Below are 22,483 nucleotides of genomic sequence, written 5' to 3'. Positions count from 1 at the left end.
TTTGCAATGTGCTGGGACCGAACTGATGCTTCTGGGAAACGAAACTAAGCCGCTCTAAAGTTTCCAGCTCGGCTTTTTGTTTCCCGCTCTCCGCGGTGTCCCACTCTGGGCGCGGCGCGGGGCGGGGCCGGGAGCCGCCGGGGCGGAAAGGCCCGGGAGGGTGCGAGGACAAGGGGTCTCTGTGCGGCGCCCGGCCCCGACGGCGGGGGGGGCGGTCTGGGCTGGGCTGGGCTGGGCTGGGCGGGGCGGCCGCTAACCGCGTCTCCGTGCGTCCCGCAGGCGGGGAGACCGCGCCGCCGCGCCGGGCAGCCGGCGATGATCACCTAGGAGGCTGGCGCGGGCGGGCGCGAGCGGCGGAGGAGCCGGGCGCGGCGACACGCGGCCATGGAGCGGGAGCCGGCGGCGGCTGAGGAGCCCGGGCCCCCGGGACGGCGGCGGCGGCGGCGGCGGCGGCGGCGGCGCAAGGAGGTCAGGACGCGCACGGTGCGCTCCAACCTGCTGCCACCCCCGGGCGCCGAAGACCCCGCGGCGAGCGCGGCCAAGGGCGCGCGGCGGCGGCGGCGGTGCGGGGGCTCCCAGCACCTGGCCGACAACCGGCTCAAGACCACCAAGTACACTCTGCTGTCCTTCCTGCCCAAGAACCTGTTCGAGCAGTTCCATCGCCTGGCCAACGTGTACTTCGTCTTCATCGCGCTGCTCAACTTCGTGCCGGCCGTGAACGCCTTTCAGCCCGGCCTGGCACTGGCGCCCGTGCTCTTCATCCTGGCGGTCACGGCCTTCAAGGACCTGTGGGAGGACTACAGCCGTCACCGCTCCGACCAAGAGATCAACCACCTGGGCTGCCTCGTCTTCAGCAGGTGAGCGGAGCGGGCGGGGCGGCGCTGGGTCTGCGCAGGGCCGGGGCGCTCTCGGAAACTTGGCGTTGGGCGCGGCGTGAGTGGCACGGGGTGGGGAGGCCCGGAGAGAGCGGCTCAACTCTGGGCGGAGGGCCGGGCCTCGAGGGGCCGGGGGCCGAGCCGGGACTCTGCAACTCGGGTCGCGGAGAACAAGAAACCATAGATGTCGGGGTGCAGGGGTACCCTGTCCTTGATTGTCACTCAGACGCCGCTTCTGAGCCTAGGGATCCCAGGGCTGGAATCCAGAGGCAGCTGGGCGTCCTCATTCCCAGTCGCTCCTGCCTTATAAGTAAAAAGGAGGGAAATCTATTCCCGGGCGCCCCAGCCTGAAGTCCCAGCCTCAATCTTCAGCCAGGCTCCAAGCGCCAGGATGTTGAACGACTTTAACAACCTACACACGAATGAATGTAAAGCTCGGTCTTAGATAACATTTCGTCTTGGGGCAACAGAGTGAAACTGCCGCCAAGTTCTGACATGCCAGGCAGAGACCAGTTAAAAGGGCAGGAGTAGTAACAGCGGCGTCCATCCATTGACGTGAGCTGTGAGCAGGCCACCCAGCTAGGTGCCATCCCATAGTTGACTGTTTAGTTTTTTAAAAATTAACCCCAGTTTCCAGATGGAAAGACTGAGGCTTTGAGGGGTTTTTCAAGTCCTGTCCACAGTTAGTACCAAGGAATGTACTTCCTCTGGGCTCCTCCTGCTCCTTCTCTCTCCCTGCACCTCTCTAAAGTTTTGGATCCTCAGGCGGGACCTGTCTGGGATGCTTCTGTCTCTTCTCTCTTTACACTCCCCACCCCAAGAGAGCCACTTGGCTGCATACCCATCTTGGAGCTGTGTCTAGTAGTGGAGTCCACCTCAAGACCGCACCCCTCAGGAAGGCAGATGGTCTTGGCCTCCATCCAGAGCTCAGCCCATCTTTCCCTCCTGTTGTCTTTGCTTGAGTCTCGGTGTAGGGGCTGATATGGGCCTCTGAGGTGAAGGACATTAGCCTTGTTCAGCCACCATCACATGTGAGCGGACTCCAGGAAGCCCCTTGTACTCTCAGTGGGCCATGGTTATTCCTGCCTCTTAGGATAGTTTAGACGAAGACCATGAATGCCTTTGAGTATCTCTGACCCTCCCAGCAGCACTGATTGTGCCTTATACTTATTTTACAAATGAATAAACAGAAGTTCAGAGAGGTTAAGTAGCTTGCCCAAAGCCACACAGCTGCTATGTAGTAGTATTAGAATTTGACCCAGGTCTTCCCGACTTTACAGCTTTTACAATATTCTGGTGCTTGTGCTTCTTAAATTTATATAAGAATCAGCCTGAGGAGCTTATTAAAAATAACAATTTAACAACTTGAATTTAAGAATAAACAATTTAACAATTCTCAGGCTCCAGTCCCCAACACATCTGATAGGCTCATCTGGGATTGGGCCCAGGAATCTGTGTATTTAATTAGCACAGAGGTGATGCTTATATCATGACCCACTTTTGAGTAATGCTGCCTGCTTGCCATCAAGGGGTACCCGTTGTCCAGTCAGCAAGCATGACATTGATAGAAAGGGCTGTGGGGTTTCCTGGCTCCTGTTCCCCAGGCTCCTGAAGTCAAGAAGGGAGGGGGCACCCTTACGCAGATGTCCTCAGGGTCCCCCGTTCCAGCACTCCAGTCTGTTCTGCTCACCATGACCCCAATGGGGCTCCAGGTTTTAGTCTTTACACATGTATCACTTCTTGTTATTACTCAGCTGGTAGCTCCTGTAGCCTCCTTTTTAGGAATACTTAGGCGTCAAGAAACAGTTTATTTTCAGCTGACAAAGTGCTTTCGACCCATGAAGTCAATTAACCCTTAAAACAACCATCACCCCCAACATGCCCATGAGAAAACTCAGAGTGGAACCCCAAAGCAATCTCTGGACTCCATGGCCTTGGAATGCTTCATGGGATTCTGAAACCTTCATCTTCCTCGTGGACCCACCCATCCGCATTCTCTTCCCCTTCTGCCCTGACCTGACCTGGTTCTCAAAAGCTGGGTACAGTCCTCGGGAGCAAGGCCTTGGGGATAATGGTGCTTTCAGGAGGAGTTCCCCAGAACCTCTCAGTTCCCAAGTCAAATTCCTTGAATGCTTTCCTGGGGAGAGAATTGGCCTTCTTCCTGGGGAGGCTCCGTGGGTGTGAGATGGTGGCAGCTGTGTGTGGAGAGGAGGCCTGTCTGGAGGAGAGCCATCCCTTTTCAGAAGCCAGGTCAAACTTCTCTGGGCCCAGAAAGTCTGGGATGGGTGTTTTCCGGCCTAGGCTTTGAGTCCTGTGGATGTCTGAGCCCTCCCCGTCCTCCGATTGCATTCCACGCTGCATGTGGCTGCCTTGCTGCTGTTGCCCATCGGCTCAAACCAACACCCTGAGCTCTTCCTCACTGAGCCAGACCCAGGCCAGGCTCTGGAGAAGGGAGAGTCTGGGTTTCACCTGGAGCTTACCGTGGGGACCGATTGCACCGTGGGGCATGTCCGTGGGGGTCCTGGGTGGGGCTGCTAGCCCAGAGAGGCAGCTCAGGAGACTCCCTGCAGAACGCACGAGTCTGATGACCAGGGAGCGTGGCGCACGTGACAGAGTCAGGGCCCCCTGAGACTGCAACCAGGTCTTAACCTGTGCACAGGGACGTGTATGGCCTTGAAGTCAGGATCTCAGAGAGCTGGCACTGAGGCTGGCCAGAGAAGCCTGGGAAATGACATTTTATGTCAGGCCAGAGTTCGTTCAAGGCCTTTGGTGACTACAGAGGCAGTGGCCCCACAGTGGTGCACAGTCAGGGTCTGTCCTGTGTTGTGTCACTGCTCTGGTGGCTGTGAAATGGGGCTTCAGTCAAGTGCATGTAAATGCAGAGTGAGAGCAGACTTTAGTTGTGGAAGCCTGACCTGTTGACAGTGTCTCTGGAGGGTTGCTTCTCTGTGTTCTGACTGGAGCGTGCAGTGCATCAATGATTTGTACCGTTATTTATGTGGTGTGTCCCCGTAACGGAGTCCTTGGGTCCCCTCTCTGTGAGAATCCCCCATCAGGCTTGCTGGAAGTGCAGGTTCCCAGGTTCTCCTCCCCCCACCCCTGGGCTGCTGAGCCTCTGGAGGTGGGAGAGCTGGTGTCCACATCACGGCTTGGTTTGCACGAACAAACCTGAGTGGAGGTCCTATTTCCACGGCCTGAGCCCACGGTATCACCTCCTGGATTTCAGGCTGTGTTTAGGAAAACCCTCCTGAGCCAGCAGGATAAGAGCGCAGTGGGTGATCCTGGGGGTTCAGGTCCTGCCTGTGGCCCCCACCCTGGGGGAAAGTCAGTCTGAGCATCACTCGGCTGTGGGCTAGTGCGATGGGGGAGGCATGGAAGCCCTTTCTGGTCACGTAGACCTCCCTGGTGTTGGTGACAGTTGGCTGGAGAAGCCACCTCCTTCTGGGCACAGGTGGAAAGAAAGGGGATGACTGAGTTCTGTCCCCCTTCCCTCCCAATGTGACCTCAGGTTTCTGTTGCTGGGGGGCTTGGAGTTCACTTTAGCTGGCAGACATCCACCTCCAGTACCAAGCGAGCATCCAGCTGGGACAGGGCAGACGCCACCAGGGGCTGGGATGAAGGGGGCAGCGAATGACCACAGGTCCCAAGGCAGGTGGGACTGACAGAGGAGAGGGGACAGGGGTGCAGAGCCAGCCCAGAGAGTGGCGGTTCTGGTGGTGGGAAAGCAGAGCATGGTTATCAGAGGAGGGGCTGGGGGGAAATTTAAGAAGAAACATTCCTGGAAGGGGATTTGCCCAAGAGAGGTGAAGGGCGGAAGCAGGGGTCCAAGCACTCATCCACCTCTTCAACCACAGGGCGGGGGTGTAACACGTTAAAACCAGAAACCTCGCCCTTGCTGCCAGAAATGGAATGAGCCTCAGAGTGGCACAGCTTGAGGTGGGGGTCCTGCCTGGCCGAGACTCTGCACAAGCCCCCCTGCCTCACCTGCACTCCATTTCCTAACTAGTCAAGTGGGGTACTGGCCCCAGGTCCAAGTGTCCCTTCTGGCCCTGATCCTGTGGCCCTGGGAGAGTTTGGCACCCTTGTGCCATGGGCTCCCCACCCTCTGCCCAAACCCTGCCTGGGTTCTTGTGTAATGTTTTTTCCCTTTTGCTTCCATACGCTTTGAGATAACTCAAACACAGGCACCTTTCAGTGTCTGTCTCTAGGATGATGGAAACAGCAGCGTTTCTGCATGAATTAACCCAAGATGACTTTTCCCTGAATCTTTTGGGCTTTGGGGGCTCTGTTCTTGGATTTGAGTATGGCATCTTGGTGTCTTTCCACCATCTTTTGGGAAAACAGGTAGTCAAGGGCATACTCTAATGCTTATCTTGGAATTACTCTGATATTTGTCTCTTCCCTTTCCTTTGATTCTCGCTTTGTTTCCCCAGCTCATCAGGGTTATCTGTCCAATTTGCTTACCCTGGGCTTCATGATTTGTTTTTTCAGAAGAGCCTGAAATGGGACCTGACAAAGTTCTCCTTTTGTTTCTGTCCATTTATCTTGTCTTGGTCCTCCTTTCCTCCCTTTCCTGGAGAGCCCAGTCTCTTCCTCACCAGCAGCAGAAACATTTTGCCCCTGGGAAGCACAGCATCTTTGTCTTATTTGGAGTAAAAGATTTGAAGAAGCAGAGGTACCAGCGCAAGACCCAGGGGACAGGGACATATCAGGACAATGCAAGTCTTCTTTAAGCAGGGACATCCCTCTGGTGTGCTAGGTTGGGGGATACTTGAGGAATAATATTTGGACATTGCCATTCACATGGTTTTTTGAAATAATTTTTCTTTTGATACCTTTCATGAGTCATAAATAGGGTCCAGTTATAGAAAAAGAACCTATCTTTCCCTAAAAACTTGGTTGCCCTCAGGAGTTAGTCTTGTTCATGGGAAGGTTCTTTTTATACTTGTTAATATGAGCCAAGTGTCTTAGTGCACAGTTCCATCTTAACATCTCCTGATGGTCCTATTTTCACATCCCCATTTCACAGATGAGGAAACTGAGCTTCAGGGCTTGATAGCTGCCTTAGGGGTTCCCTATTAGGAGATGACAGTGCCATGGCTTGAGCCCAGAGTCATCCTGCTCCGACTCCATGTTTGTAGTTTTCTTGTACTTGTCATCTCCACCTCCTAGAGCAGTATGCTTCATTTAAAAAAAACCCAAAAGACAAAACCTTCAATATTTTATTTATCTCAGAGTATTTTCTAATTTCCCTGGTGATTTCTTCTTTGACCCATTTTATTTAGGAATGTTTTAATTTCCATATATTGCTGACTTCCCCAAATTTCATTGTTATTGATTTCCAGTTGCATTCTATTTACACAGATAAAGAGCAGTGCACAGATAGGGAACCTCTGTGTCTCCATCACCTAGTTTAACAGTTAGCACCTCATGGCAACATTGTTTATCCATATTGCCCTCACTCCCTCACCCCCTTTTATTTTGAAGCACATCCCAGACATCAGGACATTTCTTCTGTAATGTTTCAGTATTTATCTTTAGAAAATCAACAACTATTTAAAAACCTAAACTACAATACCATTATTATAAAGAATTAATATTAATTCCTAATATTATTAAATACCCAATCAATGTTCAAATTTCCACTTGTCTCATAAATGCCATATTTTTTTTTCAATTTGTGTGTTTGAATCAGATCCAGATAAGGTGGCCTCATTGCAATTGGCTGATCTGTCTTTTAGGGCTCCTTTACTCTTTTGCTTTCCTCCTTTAAAATTCCCTTTCTCCCTCTCTCTCTCTCTCTTTTTACCCCTTGCAATTTGTTTTATTTATTTTTCCCCTTGCAAAATATATTTGAAGAAACTGAGTTATTTGTCCTGGAGGGTTTCGCATAGCTTGAATATTGCTGATTCCTTTCCTGTGGATCATGTAACATATTTCTTTCTACTGTAATTCCTGTGAAGTGGTAGGTGAGTCTCAATGCTTTATCAGAGTTTCATCAGGTTCAGGTTTGATTTTTTTTTTTTTTTTTTTTTGGTCAAAACCACAAGCGTAGGTGGTGCACTTCCATGAGGAGGAACATAAAGTTCCTTGGTGCATCGTTTTGTGATGTTAGCAGCCATGATGATCATTGCCTACATCCATTTATTTGCTAGTGGTTGTGAAATGATGGTGGTCTAATTCTTTCATTTATTATTGGGAATACTTTCATAAAAAAATTCTTCCCCTCATCTACTGCCTGGTTTCCCAGTGGTACAACTCATATAGGAAAGAGAGAGAAATGCTTGATTTGGATCACTAGCATCTTCCAATTGGAACTAATTGGTTTTCTAAAATGTTTAAACTTTTTATTTTGAAATAATTTTAGACTTTATAGAAAAGTTGCAAAAATAGTATACCCCTAACCAACCTTCCTCTAATTTTAACATTTTACTTAGCTGTACTCCAGTTGTCAAAACTAAGAAATTAACATTAGCACAAACCTATTAAATTAAACTACATTTTTATTCAGATTGAAATGGTTTTTCCATTAATGCAGTAACAAGTATTGGTCAGTCCTTCGGGTACTGATCCTGTATCCTGCCCCCTTGCTACCTCATTTATTAGACCTAATACTTGTTTTGTGGATTCCTTAGGATTTTCTATATATGATCATGTCTTGCTCCTGATCTAAGGGTGAAAACATTCAGTCTTTCACCATTAAGTGTGATGCTAGCTGTGGCTTTCTTATGGATGCCATTATCAGAGAAAGTTCCTTTCTATTCTTTGTTGACTTTGTTGAGGTTTTTTTTTTTTTTTAATTTTATTTTTTAAAATCCAGAAAGAGTGTTGGATTTTGTTAAATGCTTTTTCTTCATCTATTGACATGATCATGTGGCTTTTGTCCTTTATTAAATTAATATAATGTGTTACATTGATTTTTCTTTTTTTTTTAAAAAATTATTTATTTATTTATTTATATTTTTTATTTTTGGCTGTGTTGGGTCTTCTTTGCTGCATGCGGGCTTTCTCTAGTTGTGGTGAGCAGGGCTACTCTTCATGGCGGTGCATGGGCTTCTCATTGCAGTGGCTTCTCTTGTTGCGGAGCACGGGCTCTAGGTGCGTGGGCTTCAGTAGTTGCGGCGTGTGGGCTCAGTAGTTGTGGCTCGCAGGCTCCAGAGCACAGGCTCAGTAGTTGTGGCACACAGGCTTAGCTGCTCCGTGGCATGTGGGATCTTCCTGGAACAGGGCTCGAACCCGTGTCCCCTGCATTGGCAGGCGGATTCTTAACCACTGCACCACCAGGGAAGCCCCTCTCATAGTGGTTTTGATTTGCGTTTCCCTGATGGTTAGTGATGTTGAGCACCTTTTTGTGTACCTGTTGGCTATTTGTATATCTTCTTTGGGAAAATGTCTATTCAGGTTTTTTGTCCATTTTAGTTGATTAGTGGCCCTATTATTTTTGACACAATTCTTTGAAAGCTTTCAGTGGCCTGAGAAGCCCAATATGTCTGTTCTGTTCTGCCATGCTGTGGTCTGGCTGGACCTTCATCTGATGGTCATTCATAATGGTGATCAGCTACTCTGCAGGTTTCATCTTTTCTGGAAGGAGTCAGGTGTCTCATCTGTGGGGGCAGTACTGCCTCTAGGTGTGTTTGCAAATATTCAGTTATCACAGTGACTGCCAGCCTTCCTAGGACTTGGTGCACCTGGACCAGGGTGCTGAATGGTATGTGATGCTCTTGCCTAGTTCTGGATAGTGCCACCCCATAAAGAACGCCCCTGTCCCCAAGACCAGTCAAGCCCTCATTGAAAAGCACTTCTGGAAGACATTTTAAAGACAAAGCTTATCCACGTTTCTGGATTCCTTGACTTGGGAAGATTGAGAGAGGGCTGTGTGTCTGCTAGGGTTCTGCCCTTTACAGTGGGGTGGTCCAGCTTCTTGTTGAATTCCCTTAACAAGGGAGCCCATTGTACTTATTTGTACAAGACTTACCTTGCTATATATAATGCACTGAAAGAATTCACAGGAAAAATGGAGAAGCTATTTTGATCTTTGCTTTTTTAGAATACACTTAGCTTGGCTTTCTATGTTTACTTGTTTTGCATTTTCCCAGAGTACAGTTTGTATACATTGCCCCCGACATACAAGTTGAAGTAGATATACTTTTAGCTAAAACAAAGACCTTTGTCATTAGCCTGTGTAGTTTTACCCTGGGTAAATGGACTGCTTTTGAAAGCATTTTGAAATATTGAAAGTAGCTTGCGGACTCCCGTTGCTAATCTCATGGACCCCTGATAATCTCGGGATGCTCCTGGTGGCTCAAGTATCTTCTTAGAAATGCACTTCACTGGAGAAGCACTACAGGGACATGGTGACATTAAGGCATTATTTGTTTAGATTAATAATTAGAAAGCAGTGTGGTGAGTTTTATAAATCCATTGGATGTGGTAAAATCCTTTTTTTTCTTTGGTTTTAAAAATATCAATGAGTTAAATTCATTGACCTATTTGCAACAACAACCTACAGTAGGTCCTTGGTTTTCAAAAGGAGAACAAGTCTTGAGCAGCCAGGGTGGCTTCCTCCAGGAGTGACCTGCGTGCAGGGCTCCTCAGAAGAGGACTTCATGGCCCTTCTGAGATTCCAGAGCTTAGAAGAGTAGGAACGTCCCGTCAGCTCAGGATCTGCCTTAATTTTTCTTCTTCTTTTCTTTTTTTAAATATTTATTTACTTATTTTGGCTGCACTGGAGCTTAGTTGCAGCATGCGGACTCCTTAGTTGCAGCATGTGAACTCTTAGTTGCTGCATGCATGTGAGATCCAGTTCCCCTGACCAGGGATCGAACCCGGGACCCCTGCATTGGGAGCTCAGAGTCTTACCCACTGGACCACCAGGGAAGTCCCATCAGTGCTTTTCTGATGGAAATTTCTGCTCCTAAAGGACTCTAGTATCTGAGGGGTTAACGGAATGGGAGGAAGCCCAAGCTGTCACCAGGTGCTTTTCACTGCTCTTCTGTACCGCCTTGTGTTTCTGTGTGCTTCCATGACAGCTAAAGAAAACCAAGTTCAGGAGAGTTCAGTTTTGGTTCCAAGTTCTCTCCTTTGTCAGATGTGACCTTGGGGCTCTTGGCATCTGCCCCATGGGTCAGCTGCAGATGGGGACGCGGGCGTGGCGCATGCAGGTGGATCCCACCTGAGCCGCCCTGGCTTCGTGTCCTGCCAGCCTCCTTCGGGTGGTGCCCAGATGCAGGGTCTTCTCTGGACGGTGAGTGGGCGGAGGAGGGTGCCCCGGGATTACTCAGGGTGCGGCCACCTCCCAGTCTAGTGCTGTTCTCTCCAGCGCCCGGGCGGACACACAGATGGGACCTCTCCCCTTGCCCTTGGCCAAGTTGGAAATCATTTTCATTTCAGTTACAAAATCCATCCACTTTCTCTATCCCGGTCATCTTCAGGACCAGTGGCTCAGGAAATCTGTTGACTCAGAAAGCTCAGAGCGATCTGAGGCAAAAAGACACGGCAGGAAGAGAGTGGGTTGTTGGGAGGGAGGCAGCGTTCCTCTTGGGATGCTCTCAGCTTTTGTCTCTGAACAAACAAGCCATCTTTAAACGTGTGCAAGCGATTTGTTCCCTCTTCATTTAACAGCCTCAGGATACACACAGCATGTATTTATTTTATAAAAGAGTACTTGTGCTAAACGGCACGATAGTTTAGTAGATGTGTCTTGTTTCTCATGACTAATTGGTAGCAGCCTAGGCCCTAGCATTCCATATTGCAGTTATCATCCTCATTCTTTTACTTTCTTTATTTATTTTGCCGTGACAGACTTTAGTCAAATCAGATGTGTGCAACTGTTCCTGGTATATTGAGACTGGCATTGTAACGTTTTCCACTTACAGTGGTTTTTTGTTTTTTTGTTTTTGGAAAGAAAAATCATTGCTTTTAAGCGGGGTGGAAAGTTTGATTCATTACGTTGAGGTCTGGTTGCTGTGTTGCCTCTTTAACAGGCTTGATGCTAGGCCAGGGCGCCAGGCCCGGGACTCCTTCACATCAGCTGAGCATCAGGGTGGGGCTGAGTCCCGGGGCTGTGGCTGCCCCATGGCAGGGGTGTCTTCCTGGTTCTGTGGGTACTCCCCACTGATCGCTGTAACCGCCCTGCTTCTGGCCTTACTTTCTTTTCACCCTGTTTTCTGTCTCATTGATCTTCTGTGACTTAATGGGAATTCCTTCACAGTGCTGCAGGGCTGGAGGAGGGGTGGGCTGCTGCAGGGACCGCCATGTCTGTTACTCTTGGCTCTGATCCCAATCACTGCATACAGTGACATCTTAAGTCAGTCCCTGCTTCTTCAGGCCCTTGTTTTTTAATTGTCTGTGTTCAGAGGCTTTTTTTTTTTTAGTTAATTAATTAATTAATTAACTTATTTTTTTAAAAAATTTTATTTATTTATTTATTTATTTATTTATGGCTGTGTTGGGTCTTCATTTCTGTGTGAGGGCTTTCTCTAGTTGCGGCAAGTGGGGACCACTCTTCATCGCGGTGCGCGGGCCTCTCACTATCGTGGCCTCTCCCGTTGCGGAGCACAGGCTCCAGACGCGCAGGCTCAGCAATTGTGGCTCACGGGCTTAGTCGCTCCGCGGCATGTGGGATCTTCCCAGACCAGGGCTCGAACCCGTGTCCCCTGCATTGGCAGGCAGATTCTCAACCACTGCGCCACCAGGGAAGCCCCTATTTATTTATTTATGGCTGTGTTGGGTCTTCGTTTCTGTGCGAGGGCTTTCTCTAGTTGCGGTAAGCGGGGGCCACTCTTCATCGCGGTGCGCGGGCCTCTCACTATCGCGGCCTCTCTTGTTGTGGAGCACAGGCTCCAGACACGCAGGCTCAGTAACTGTGGCTCATGCGCCTAGTTACTCCACGGCATGTGGGATCTTCCCAGACCAGGGCTCGAACCCATGTCCCCTGCATTGGCAGGCAGAGTCTCAACCACTGCGCCACCGGGAAGCCCTCTGTTCAGAGGCTTTGACATCTGGCCTTTGCCACCTGTGGGTGGATGGCTCCTCCCAGGATCAGCCAATTCCTAGAGAGAGCAAAGGACTGGCCAGTGAGTGTGTCTTTCATATGCAAACCAACCAATCCAGAGCCCACACCCTACACACCCTTTTATCAGGCTGTCACACTCAGGGCCCCCAAACCCTCAGGGCCAGGTAGCAGACAGCTGAGGGCAGCCCCTATGTCCCAGAGCCTACTGATACTATTCCTGAGCCTGGTTACCCTGCCTCACCCTGTCCTTCCCACGGAAACCACAGTGAAGTCTCTTGCCCACGTTTTCCCCCCACTCCTCTGCCTCCTGACTGCCGTGGTGCTTCCCCCGTGGCCTCTCCTCCTGGGAGCTGAGAAACAAACTATCTTTTCACTGGCAGTGTCTCCTGATCTGTTGGCTTCGCCACACCTGAGTAACAGTAACCCTACATTAAGATGTGTCTCCACACAGCTACTACCCCAGGCCCTCTTCAGCTTTCTTGTGTGTCTGACTTCACCTCCTAACTTAGCTACTCCTGCTTCGTCTGCACCTCTCCTGTGGTCTCCCCTCCTCATTGCCACCAGAGCTGTCTTTTTCGGTTTATAAATGTTACATCTTTTTCTTTGACTCTTGGAACCTCTTGATTAATCCTGATGTCATCTGCACCCTGCATGCTGAGCTGCAGCCCTGGACCTCTGTGCACAAGGTCCCGGGCCACCTACTCTCCGCTGTGCTGCACACACCTGTAGCCCCTCTGCCCCAGCACCCTCTCCCCATCCCCAGCCCTTTTCTCCAAGGCCTATTAACCGCTCCCTCCTGCTGCCATTCATACCTGGAGCAGGAGTCCCTCCTCTGTATCCTGGGTGTCTGTGCCCTTCCTCTGCTCCATATGCTCTGTCCTGTCCTGCTCTCTGGGACCAGCCAGTCCTCACTGCCCCTGCTGTGATGCTGTGACAGGGCCTCAGCATCTTTGATCTAATGAGTGAACTAATCCTTGTGATACCTGAGTCGTGACACAATGAATGCCTGTTGGTAGAATAACAGCCCCCTAGAGATGCCCACATCCTAATCCCCAGAATCTGTGACTCTGTTAGGCTACATGGTACAGGGGAATTAAGGTTGGTTACAGATGTAATTAAGGTTGCTAATCAGCCGACCTTGAGATGGGGAGATTATTTTGGATTATTCTGGTGAGCCCTTAGTCTCATCACCAGTCTTTAAAGGTAGAGGAAGAGAGGGCAGGGAGATGCAACGTTTGAAGGACTCAACTGACTGTTGTTGGCTGTGAAGATGGAGGGAGGGTTCCCAACCTGCGGAGTGTGGGTGGCCTCTGGGAGCTGGAAAAGTCAAAGAAACCCTGTCTCCTACACCCTCCAGAAGGAGCACAGCCCTGCCGAGACTTCGGTTTTGTCCCCACGAGACCCATATCAGACTCCTGACCTCTAGAACTGTATGATAACACTTTTGTGTTGTTTCAGGCCACTGAGTTGTGGTGATTTGTTACAGCAGCCACAGGAAATGAACACATCCCTGTTGATGGGAGGATCTGACAAACAAATACCAAGTTCTTGAACCATAGCCTTTTGTGTGTTCCTATCAATTTATCTAGTTTCAGTTGAAAACATCTGTAGCTGTTTGAAATCAGCTGATGATACCTGAGAATTCCACGTTTGCTGAGTGGGGCATGAGGACATGGTAGAGTGGGAAAGAGGTGTTTACTTGTTTTTTCAGTTGAAATATTTAGTGATAAGACATCATACATGTCTCTAGCACTGTATACTTTTCAGAGTTTTTATGAATTTGTGTGGGAAGTTCACAGCCAGCCCTGGAGGTGCTGATAAATTCTTCATTGACCCTCTCAGGAAATGGTGGCCCAGAGAGGGAGGTCTCGGCTCAGAGGGGGTGCACCTGGGGGGTGGGACAGATGGCTCTGGGCTCTGGGATCCCAGGTGACGCTACCCAGGGCCACCAGCCACATGCTGGCCGTGTGCTACCCTACGTGAGTATCCAGGGCCATTTTCATCTTGTGTGTGGGTGCGGATAAGGCTCCAGCTGTTTAATTATTTCAGGCTTTTGAGAAAGTGTCTGAAACCAGATAGTTATCCTTACACATGCCAGGGCCCAGAATTTACCAAGGGTTAATGACCAAGAGCATGTATGCTTTTTAGAAAAGTTTAAATGTTGTAATGGACGTTCTTTTCAGTGTAGCTGGTTCATCTGAGCAGTAATCTCCAAACTTTTTTGATCTCACACCCTTCTAAGTCACAAGCACTTGTGTGTGTGCGCTCAAGATGGACTTATTTATGTATAAATCATAGACATGTAATGCAATGCATGAATATATAAGTGAATTTAAAACTAAGGTAAATAGCAATTACAAATAAAAGTGGTGATGTTTTTCTGCACCCCAGTGATGGTGTGTTTTTGTGTATGAGCATGCCCTGGAGCATCCTCAGGTGGCCTTCTGTTTATCTTAGTTCACTGGAGAGCGTTGCGTGTGTTCAGATGCACAGTCCAGTTCATTCTCGGGATTTCTTTTATTTATCCAGGGCCACTTAGGAACCTTTAAAGAACCTCAGGCACTGCTAATGCCCACTGTTCACAGAGGGACGGTCCTTCCCTGTGTGCCATGAGGTCCGTCTGGTGGTCGTGGCCTGTGAGATGCTGGGTGTCTGGCTGTGTCCACTTTCTGGGCACAGATGGCTTGTCAGTTCACACTGGGCAGCCTGAGCCACGCCGCATGGGCACACTGGCCACCTACCCTCCAGTGTGCTCTTTCCTGTGCTTTACTTTTAAAACCTTTTTATTGTGGTAAAATACACATAACATTTACCAATTTAACCATTTGTAAGTGTATAGTTCAGTGGCATTAATTACATTCACATTGTTGTGCAACCATCAGCATCACCTGCAGAATTTTTTCATCTTCCCAAACTGAAATTATCCACATTAAACAACAACTCATTCCTGCCTCCTCCAGTCCTGGGCACCCACCAGTCTACTCTCTGTCTCTTTGACCTCACATGAGTGAAATCATACAAATTTGTCCTTTTGTGTCTGACTTATTTCACTTAGCATAATGTTCTCAAAGTTCATCCGTATTGTAGCATGTGTCAGAACTTCCTTCATTTTTGAGGCTGAATGATATTCAGGGAGTATGCGTAGACCCCATTGTGTTCATTCATTCAGCTGGTGATGGACATTTTTGGGTTGCTTCCACCTTTTGGCTGTTGTGAGTAATGCTGCTATGAACATGGGTATACAAGTATTTGCTTGAGTATCTTGTGCTTGACCTTTATGGGGATGTTTTGCATGGATTTCATTTGGATGCCCTGGTTTCCAGGGGCTGTATCTATGTATTCAGGATGGCACAGTCAGGGTGCATCTAGGCAGCATGAACTATGGGGTCTTTCCCCACCGTTAGCTTTTGTGTGGCTCCCATGAACTAAGGAGGTTGCTTCAGCCCTTTACCTTCAGGTGGTGCTGCCAACAGACAGGTCTCCAGGAGCCCAGCCGATGTATCCGTAACCACACCTGTCTCCCCCAACTACACACCTGCAGACTTGGGGGCACTGCTGTCAACTTAGCCTGGGTCAGGTGCTCCCTCATGGTCCTGTTGCCTGGATATCATCCCGCCCTTTATCTTTGAGCTTGAGATTCCTTTGGGTCCAGAGGCAGCTCTGTTTACTGGCCGCCCAGGCACAGCTGTCGGCTCACTGCAGTGCACGCAGGTGGAGGCACCAGGTGTCACTGTTGCCGCATCACTGGGATGTCCTGATGCCCACACGTGCAGGAGAAAGGGCCTGCTGACTTTGCGGTTCTGCAGGTGTGACTTGGTCTTCGCCGCCTTTGGCATCTTTCTCGCCTCTGTCATCCTTACTGGTGTTCAGAGTCTCCATCCTTGTTCACGCTTTGATTCCCCATGGTCAGAGCCCAGGGTGTCTTACAGCTCCTGAGAATCTCCGGCCAAGGTCTTGCTTGGTGAGTTCCACCTCGTCAGATGGAGGTGCCACCATCTCCCTGCATTTGGGGCTTTCTCCTGGGTCACTTCCACCCTCTTGATGGGGCCCTTGTTCTGGGCTGTGTCCCTTTTGGTCAAATCAGAGGCATGTGGTGACTGGTGATTGGAGGAAGACGGGGAGGGCCCAGTGGACCTAAAATCTGTCACTGAAGACAGGGAGGAGTTGAGATCATTCCATGTCCCTGAGGCTGTCACACCATCCCTGCCTGCATGGCCCCAGCCCTGTTCCACGTCTCATTTTACAGTTGGGGCTAGGCCTGTCCCCAGAGGGTGAGTCTGCAGGTCTACAGTGCTGGTGGCTTTGCTGCAGGAGCAGGGCCAATGTGCCCGCCCCATCGCTTGCTTGCAGCCCTGTGGGATGGGCAAGGTGTGGACAGGGAGGGACGCCTGTCCCCCCCCCCCCCCCGCCAATCAGAGTGCGTGGAGTGGTGGGGGGCCGTGGTGAGGGGACAGGTGGGGCTGTGCCCATCACTCTCACTGCATGATCGTGAAGCCCTTTCTGAAAGAGGCTGGTTTTCAACCTTCTTTTACTAATAAGTGAGTTCTTACTCTATCTACATTTTGAAAGCTTTCAGGAACACAGAAATTGTTTTTAAAGGAAAACAACTTTACTTATTTCCCTTTTGATTACCTGAGAAATTAATATATCCCTTTAAAAATAGGACATCATAAAAACGAATATATTAGGAAAATGGATGTGTAGAAAAATATTTCTTAAGCTTCATTACCCTTGTTCAGGCCCATAAAAGTTCCTTTGATTTGCGTCATAATTTAACTTGAGGTTAGAGTTTATTAATCCTCCTGTTTGTAGAGGGTCCAGCTGGCCAGAGGTGGGATGTACAGAGAAACTCCAGGATTTGTTATCTCAAGGTCATTTCCACTGAATGGCAAATTCTCTCCCTTTTTGAAAGCATTCAAATTGTAATGTTATGACATACAACCAATGAGAAATAATAAACATGCTATCAAAGTGTATGACAAAGGCATTTTTTAATCCCTGTGTGCTTTGTGGCCTTGTGTCATTTGTTTCTCACATTTTGGCTCCTTCATATTATTTGGAGTGATAGTAAAGTAAGGTGTCATCTCCACTTGATTTATCTTGAGCAAAAGTTCCTAGTGTGGTGGGCTTTGTCATGGTTTTGGCAGAGGGGGACATTGTTGTTTTAGACAAATACTTCAAAACTATGCTTTAAGGCCATGGGAAGGTGGAGAAAAGTGAAAAGGAGACTCCAGCCCTTTCTGACAGTGTCTGTTGAGTGTTTGTGAATTTAGAGTTTCTGGTATCAACCAGAAACAGCATCCAGAAATTGCTTCTGGAATTAGTGGGGTCTGTGGCAGGAGCTGTGGGCTTGGCATGATTGACTGTGAGAGTTCAAACACTGGGAGTGTCATGTGGGTGGCCCAGCATCTGTCTTTATTTGGGGGATGAGTTCTTCTTGAACATCCTCAAAGGGCTGGGGTGAAATCTGAGTAGATGGAAATCTGCGGGGTCAGGGCTTAGGGAAAGATGTTGAAAGAAGCTGTCTTCATTCATATGTGCCTAAAAGAGCTGATGGTGCACACACATGTGTGTCTGTGTGCACGTGCACATTTGCTGTCATAAGGGATGCAAGTGTCAACCTGCCACGCCCACCCCCACCCCCCAAGAAAGGAGCATGTCTTTTCTGTACCAAATCTAGGCAATGAGTTGGGAACATCAGCTATTCGGTCTATGCAGAGGCAAAGTTCAGTCAGTTTCTTAGAGAAGGTATTCTACTCCCTGCCGTTTAATCGCATCTCTGTCTGCTCACGTGGAAGAGTTGCCTTCTGTCTCCAGCTTTCTGTTTTGAAGTTTGACATCCCCAGAGGTGTGGCCCCCTGGAACCCTCTGTGCACACTGATGTGGGTTTGAGTGGTGAGGAACGACTTGAGATGCCCCAGCCACACCTCGGGCCGATGAGGGGTGGAGGATGAGCCTTTGCTCCTTGGGTTCGCACCTGCTGTCTGGCACCGGGAGTGGGGGAGTGGGGAGGTGTGTGGAGTGATTCGGGTAGACAGGAGTTTGCACGGTTTTATTTTGTACCTCCGCTCCAACTTTAAATTGTTGGCATCTCCTGTAGCTGTTTAGAACACTAGGTTTTGAAATTCTGGATGGTGGAGGAAGGCAATTTTAATAGTTAAATAAAACTACTTGATAATAGAGTCAGAGTTCTAGCTGTAAAAGACACCTTATAAAATCGGAGATGACATTTGTGTCTGAGACCTTAAAGACTGCTGACATTAATCATATATATAGATTATGTAAATTCTATTTATCACAATATGAAAATGATGCATTTCTTATAGAAATATCTCAAAAATACAAGTAAACTGATGGTTTAGTTTCTCGCAGTTCATTGAAACATGGTAGAAAAATTGAAAAACAGAGACTTCCTGGTTCCAGAACAAGACGGTGTAGATTCACTTTTCCTAACTCCTCCCCTACAACCAAATCCTGGAAATAATTCAACAGACAACAGTCAAAGAACACTGGAAGCTGAGAGAAGAAGGCAGACTGGCTGGGGACCTGAGAACTTGAAGTATGATAGCACGGTGAATTCTCTGGGTCTCCTTTCTACCTCCCATGTACATCCAGCCTGGGCATGGAGAGTCCTGTAACCAGAACTGCCAGCAAGTATAGACAAAAACAAAAAAGGCTCTGTGGCCAAAGGGGAAGCCCAACAGTGACCTAGGAGAGCCCCATCCCACACAGGGCACCAGCAGGCACTGATGCTCCTGTAGGAGCAGTGTTGGCACAGCTCTGGGTGCCCTGCTCTCCACCCAGGAGCATAAGGAGACCCAGGCCCAGGGGTGTCTGCCCACCCACCTACACCACAGTGGAAGGCAACCCGGGGAGGTGCCTTCCTATTGCATGTACAAAAATCCCAGAATTAACATCATACTACTGGTGAAAGACTGATGCCTCCCCTCCTAAGAATGAGAACAGACAAGAATGTTAGCTTCATCACTCTTACTTGATACAGTACTAGAAGTTTTTGCCACTGCAATAAGATACGAAAAAGAAACAAAATGCATACAGGTTGGGAAGAAAAAATAAAACTTAATTTGCAGCAAACATGATTACCTATGAAGAAAATACTAAGGAATCTACCACCAAAACCAAGCCAAACCAAACAAAAACAAAAAAACTAGTAATCCTAGAGCTAATAAATGAGCTCATTAAGATTACAGCATACAAGATCAACATATACAAATCAATTGCATTTCTATACACTGACCATGGACAAGTGGAAACTGAAATCATAAACATATTACCATTTATAATTGCTCCAAAGAAAATAAAATACTTAGATATAAATTTAATAAAGCTCATACAAGATCTGCATGAGGAAAATTACAAAGTGCTGATGAAAGAAATGAAAAGAGATCAGGGTAAATGTGGAGACATACCATGTTTATGGATTGGAGGAAGCATTGTAATGGAGATGTCAATTATCCCTAAAATTATCTTTAGGTTTAACACAATTCCTATCAAAATCTCAGCAAACTTTTTGTAGACATAGGCAGGCTTATTCTGATATTTATGTGGAAAAGCACAGGTCATAGAATAGCTAAGACAGTTACGAAAAGGAATAAAATGGGAAGAATCACTCTTCCCAATATTAATGCTTGCTGTAGAGCTACAGAATTCAAGATAGTGTGGTATTGGCAAAAGGATAGTCACATATATCAAAGGAACAGAATAGAGAACTCAGAAATAAACCCACACAAATATGCCCAATTAATTTTTGGCAAAGAACCAAAAACAATTCAATGCAGGAATGTATAGCTTTTTAAGAAATTGTGTAGGAGCAATTGAATATCTAGAGGCCCAAAAAGAAAAAAAAAGAAAGAAAGAAAGGAAAAAATCCTAAACCTTACACCTCATACAGAAATTTACTCCAGAAAAATCATAGATTTAAATGTAAAACTACAAAACTTCTAGAAGAAAACATTTTGAAAAATTTTTTCAGGACCTAGGACTAGGCACAAAGTTCTTAGACTTGATACCAAAAGAATCATCCATAAAAGGAGAAGTTGATAAATTGGACCTCATCAAAATTAAGAACATTTGCTGTGGGAAAGACCCTGTTAATCTTCTCTGTATCGTTCCAATTTTAGTATATGTGCTGCCGAAGCGAGCACAAAGACCCTGTTAAGAAAAAGAGAAGACAGATTACAGACTGGGAGAGAATATTTGCAAATCACATACTCAACAAAGTGCTTGTATTCAGAATATATAAAGAACTCTAAAAATTGAACATTAAAAAAACCTAATTTGAAAATGAGCAAGAAATGAGGAGACATTTCACTGTAGAAGATATGCAGGTGGCAGTAAGCACATGGAAAACGTTAAGCATCCTTAGATAATAGAGAAATGCAAATTCAAACCACCAGGAGATATCACTGTACATCTACTAGAATGGCAAGAACAAAAATGGTGATAACACCAAATGTTGCCACGATGCAGAGAAACTGGATGTCTCAAGTATTGCTTGTGGGATTGTAAAATACACCCACTTTGGGAAATAATCCTTTTAAAACCATAAATAGAATTTCTCTATGAACCCAACTGTACTCTTGGGCTTTTACCCCAGAGAAATGAGGATTTATTTTCACACAGAAATCTGTACACGAGTGTACACAGCAGCTTTATTCATAATAGCCCAAAGCTGGAAACAACCCAGGTGTTCAACGGGTGAATGGTTAAACAAACTGTGGTCCATCCACACCTTGGAATGCTACTCAGCAATAAAATGGAATGAACTGTTGTTACATAACCACTTGGATGGGCGTCAAGGACATTTTACTGAGTGCAAAAAGCTGATTCCAGAATGAAACATGCTGCATGATCCCATTTACGTAGCATTTGTGAAATAACGTAATTATGGAACAGATTAGTGGTTGTCAGGGGTTAGGGATGGGGAGGATGGGTGTGGCTACAAAGAGGTAGCATTGAGGGGGTACTGTATCTTGATGTGGTGTTTATAAGAGGTTACACATGGAAAATCACATAGAAGTACACATATACATACACAAGTGCGCTTAAAGCTGGTGAAATCTGCATAAGCTCTGTAGGTTATACCCTTGTCAGTTTCCTTGTTTCAATATTGTACTCTGGTTATGCAGAAATGCAGGATGTTAACATGGGGGAGGCTGGCTGAAGGGTGCATGGGCCCTCCCTCTACATTTCTTTGCAACTTCCTGTGACTCTATTATTATTTTAAAACAAAAAGTTTAAAAATGATCATTTTGTTATTAAGTACTATAATTATTAAATATGAAAAGGAGACACAGAAATTCAATATTCCTAGGACCCAGACAGTGGGACTGTGAGGCTGCCAGGACCATGGTCTCTGAAGGGGTGCCTGTTCCCTCATGTTGCTCTGCCATTGCAGCAAGATGGGGAGAGATGTGCTGCCACTCTTCCCAGGGAGTGGTAGTGTCAGACATTACACGTCCCAGCAGAGATGAAGCGCTTGGGTAACAACATCTCTTATGGGTGTGGGTATAAGCATATATACCTTGTGAATAACTGTAATTAAGGGCAAATAGAAGAATCTTGCTGTTATTCCATACCTGACTTTGAGGTGACTTGGTTCTCTGGTTATAGGGAAACTATAAAACACTCGGGAATATTAGCTTAAATTAATGCCTGGAAATATCCCATAGAATTTTATCTTAATAATGTCCTTTTTTAAAAAAGTAAATTTATTTATTTTTGGCTGCGTTGGGTGTTTGCTGCTGCGCACAGGCTTTCTCTAGTTGTGGCAAGCAGGGGCTACTTGTCTTTGCAGCGCGTGGGCTTCTCATTGCGGTGGCTTCTCTTGTTGCAGAACACAGGCTCTATGCGCGCGGGCTTCAGTAGTTGTGGCACATGGGCTCAGTAGTTGTGGCACACAGCTTAGTTGCTCCATGGCATGTGGGATCTTCCCGGACCAGGGATCGAACCTGTGTCCCTGGCATTGGCAGGCGGATTCTTAACCACTGCGCTACCAGGGAAGCCCCCTTAATGTCCTTTTATCTTATTGTTATGAGTAATTCAGATAATGATGTTGGAAGGGATGCACTAATGCACACACCCTGGAGTTTCTTATTAACCCGGGCTCAGTCCTGGGAATATCCCAGCCCTTTGCCTTTGAGATCAGGATTGTAACTGGATGCTGAGGGATAGCCAGTGTCTTCTAGAAAGAATTGGTCTTGGATAAAAGCATATTGCTATGTCACAGTTGACACCTATGTAAATACACATTTTTAACATATTTACAAGAGATGGATACTGCGCAGAAACACTACACTGCATGGGATGTTCCTAAAATAAACAAGCTTTCATCCAGAGACATTCACTCCCAGGAAATAAGAACAGGGGCAGGTGTCTCGCAGTCCTGTGGAAAGGTGAGGAAGTTCTCAATAGGAAATGCCTCTGTAAGGACCTTGATTTCTAACTATAGAGAAAGGCTACTTCTAGAACAACATCTTGGAGACATGCCCGCCCTTTCCCAATTTGCTCAGGGGAAATAGGTTAAAGGAAGTACCACACGCAATATCATTAATCAAGAGCCTTAACTCTCAGC

General features: G+C 47.3%; 1 protein-coding gene and 1 non-coding gene across 2 annotated transcripts in view; one reads left to right on the top strand and one right to left on the bottom strand.

Annotated features, from left to right (window-relative positions):
- Positions 1 to 260: 260 nt before the first annotated feature.
- ATP10A (ATPase phospholipid transporting 10A (putative)) overlaps positions 261 to 22,483 on the top strand; it is a 188,279-nt gene continuing 166,056 nt past the window's right edge. The window contains 1 exon segment of the mRNA XM_068556634.1: positions 261 to 857. Within this exon segment, the coding sequence (XP_068412735.1) occupies positions 385 to 857 (473 nt within the window). The 5' untranslated portion in view covers positions 261 to 384.
- On the bottom strand, positions 19,949 to 20,054 carry LOC137750181 (U6 spliceosomal RNA). Its single transcript, XR_011070387.1, has one exon. It is a non-coding gene; the product is annotated as a U6 spliceosomal RNA (small nuclear RNA).

This window comes from Eschrichtius robustus, chromosome 1 (assembly GCF_028021215.1).
Source record: "Eschrichtius robustus isolate mEscRob2 chromosome 1, mEscRob2.pri, whole genome shotgun sequence".
Classification (NCBI taxonomy): Eukaryota; Metazoa; Chordata; class Mammalia; order Artiodactyla; family Eschrichtiidae; genus Eschrichtius; species Eschrichtius robustus.
Note: the sequence above shows the minus strand (reverse complement) of the source record. Positions and strands in the feature narration are given on the sequence as shown.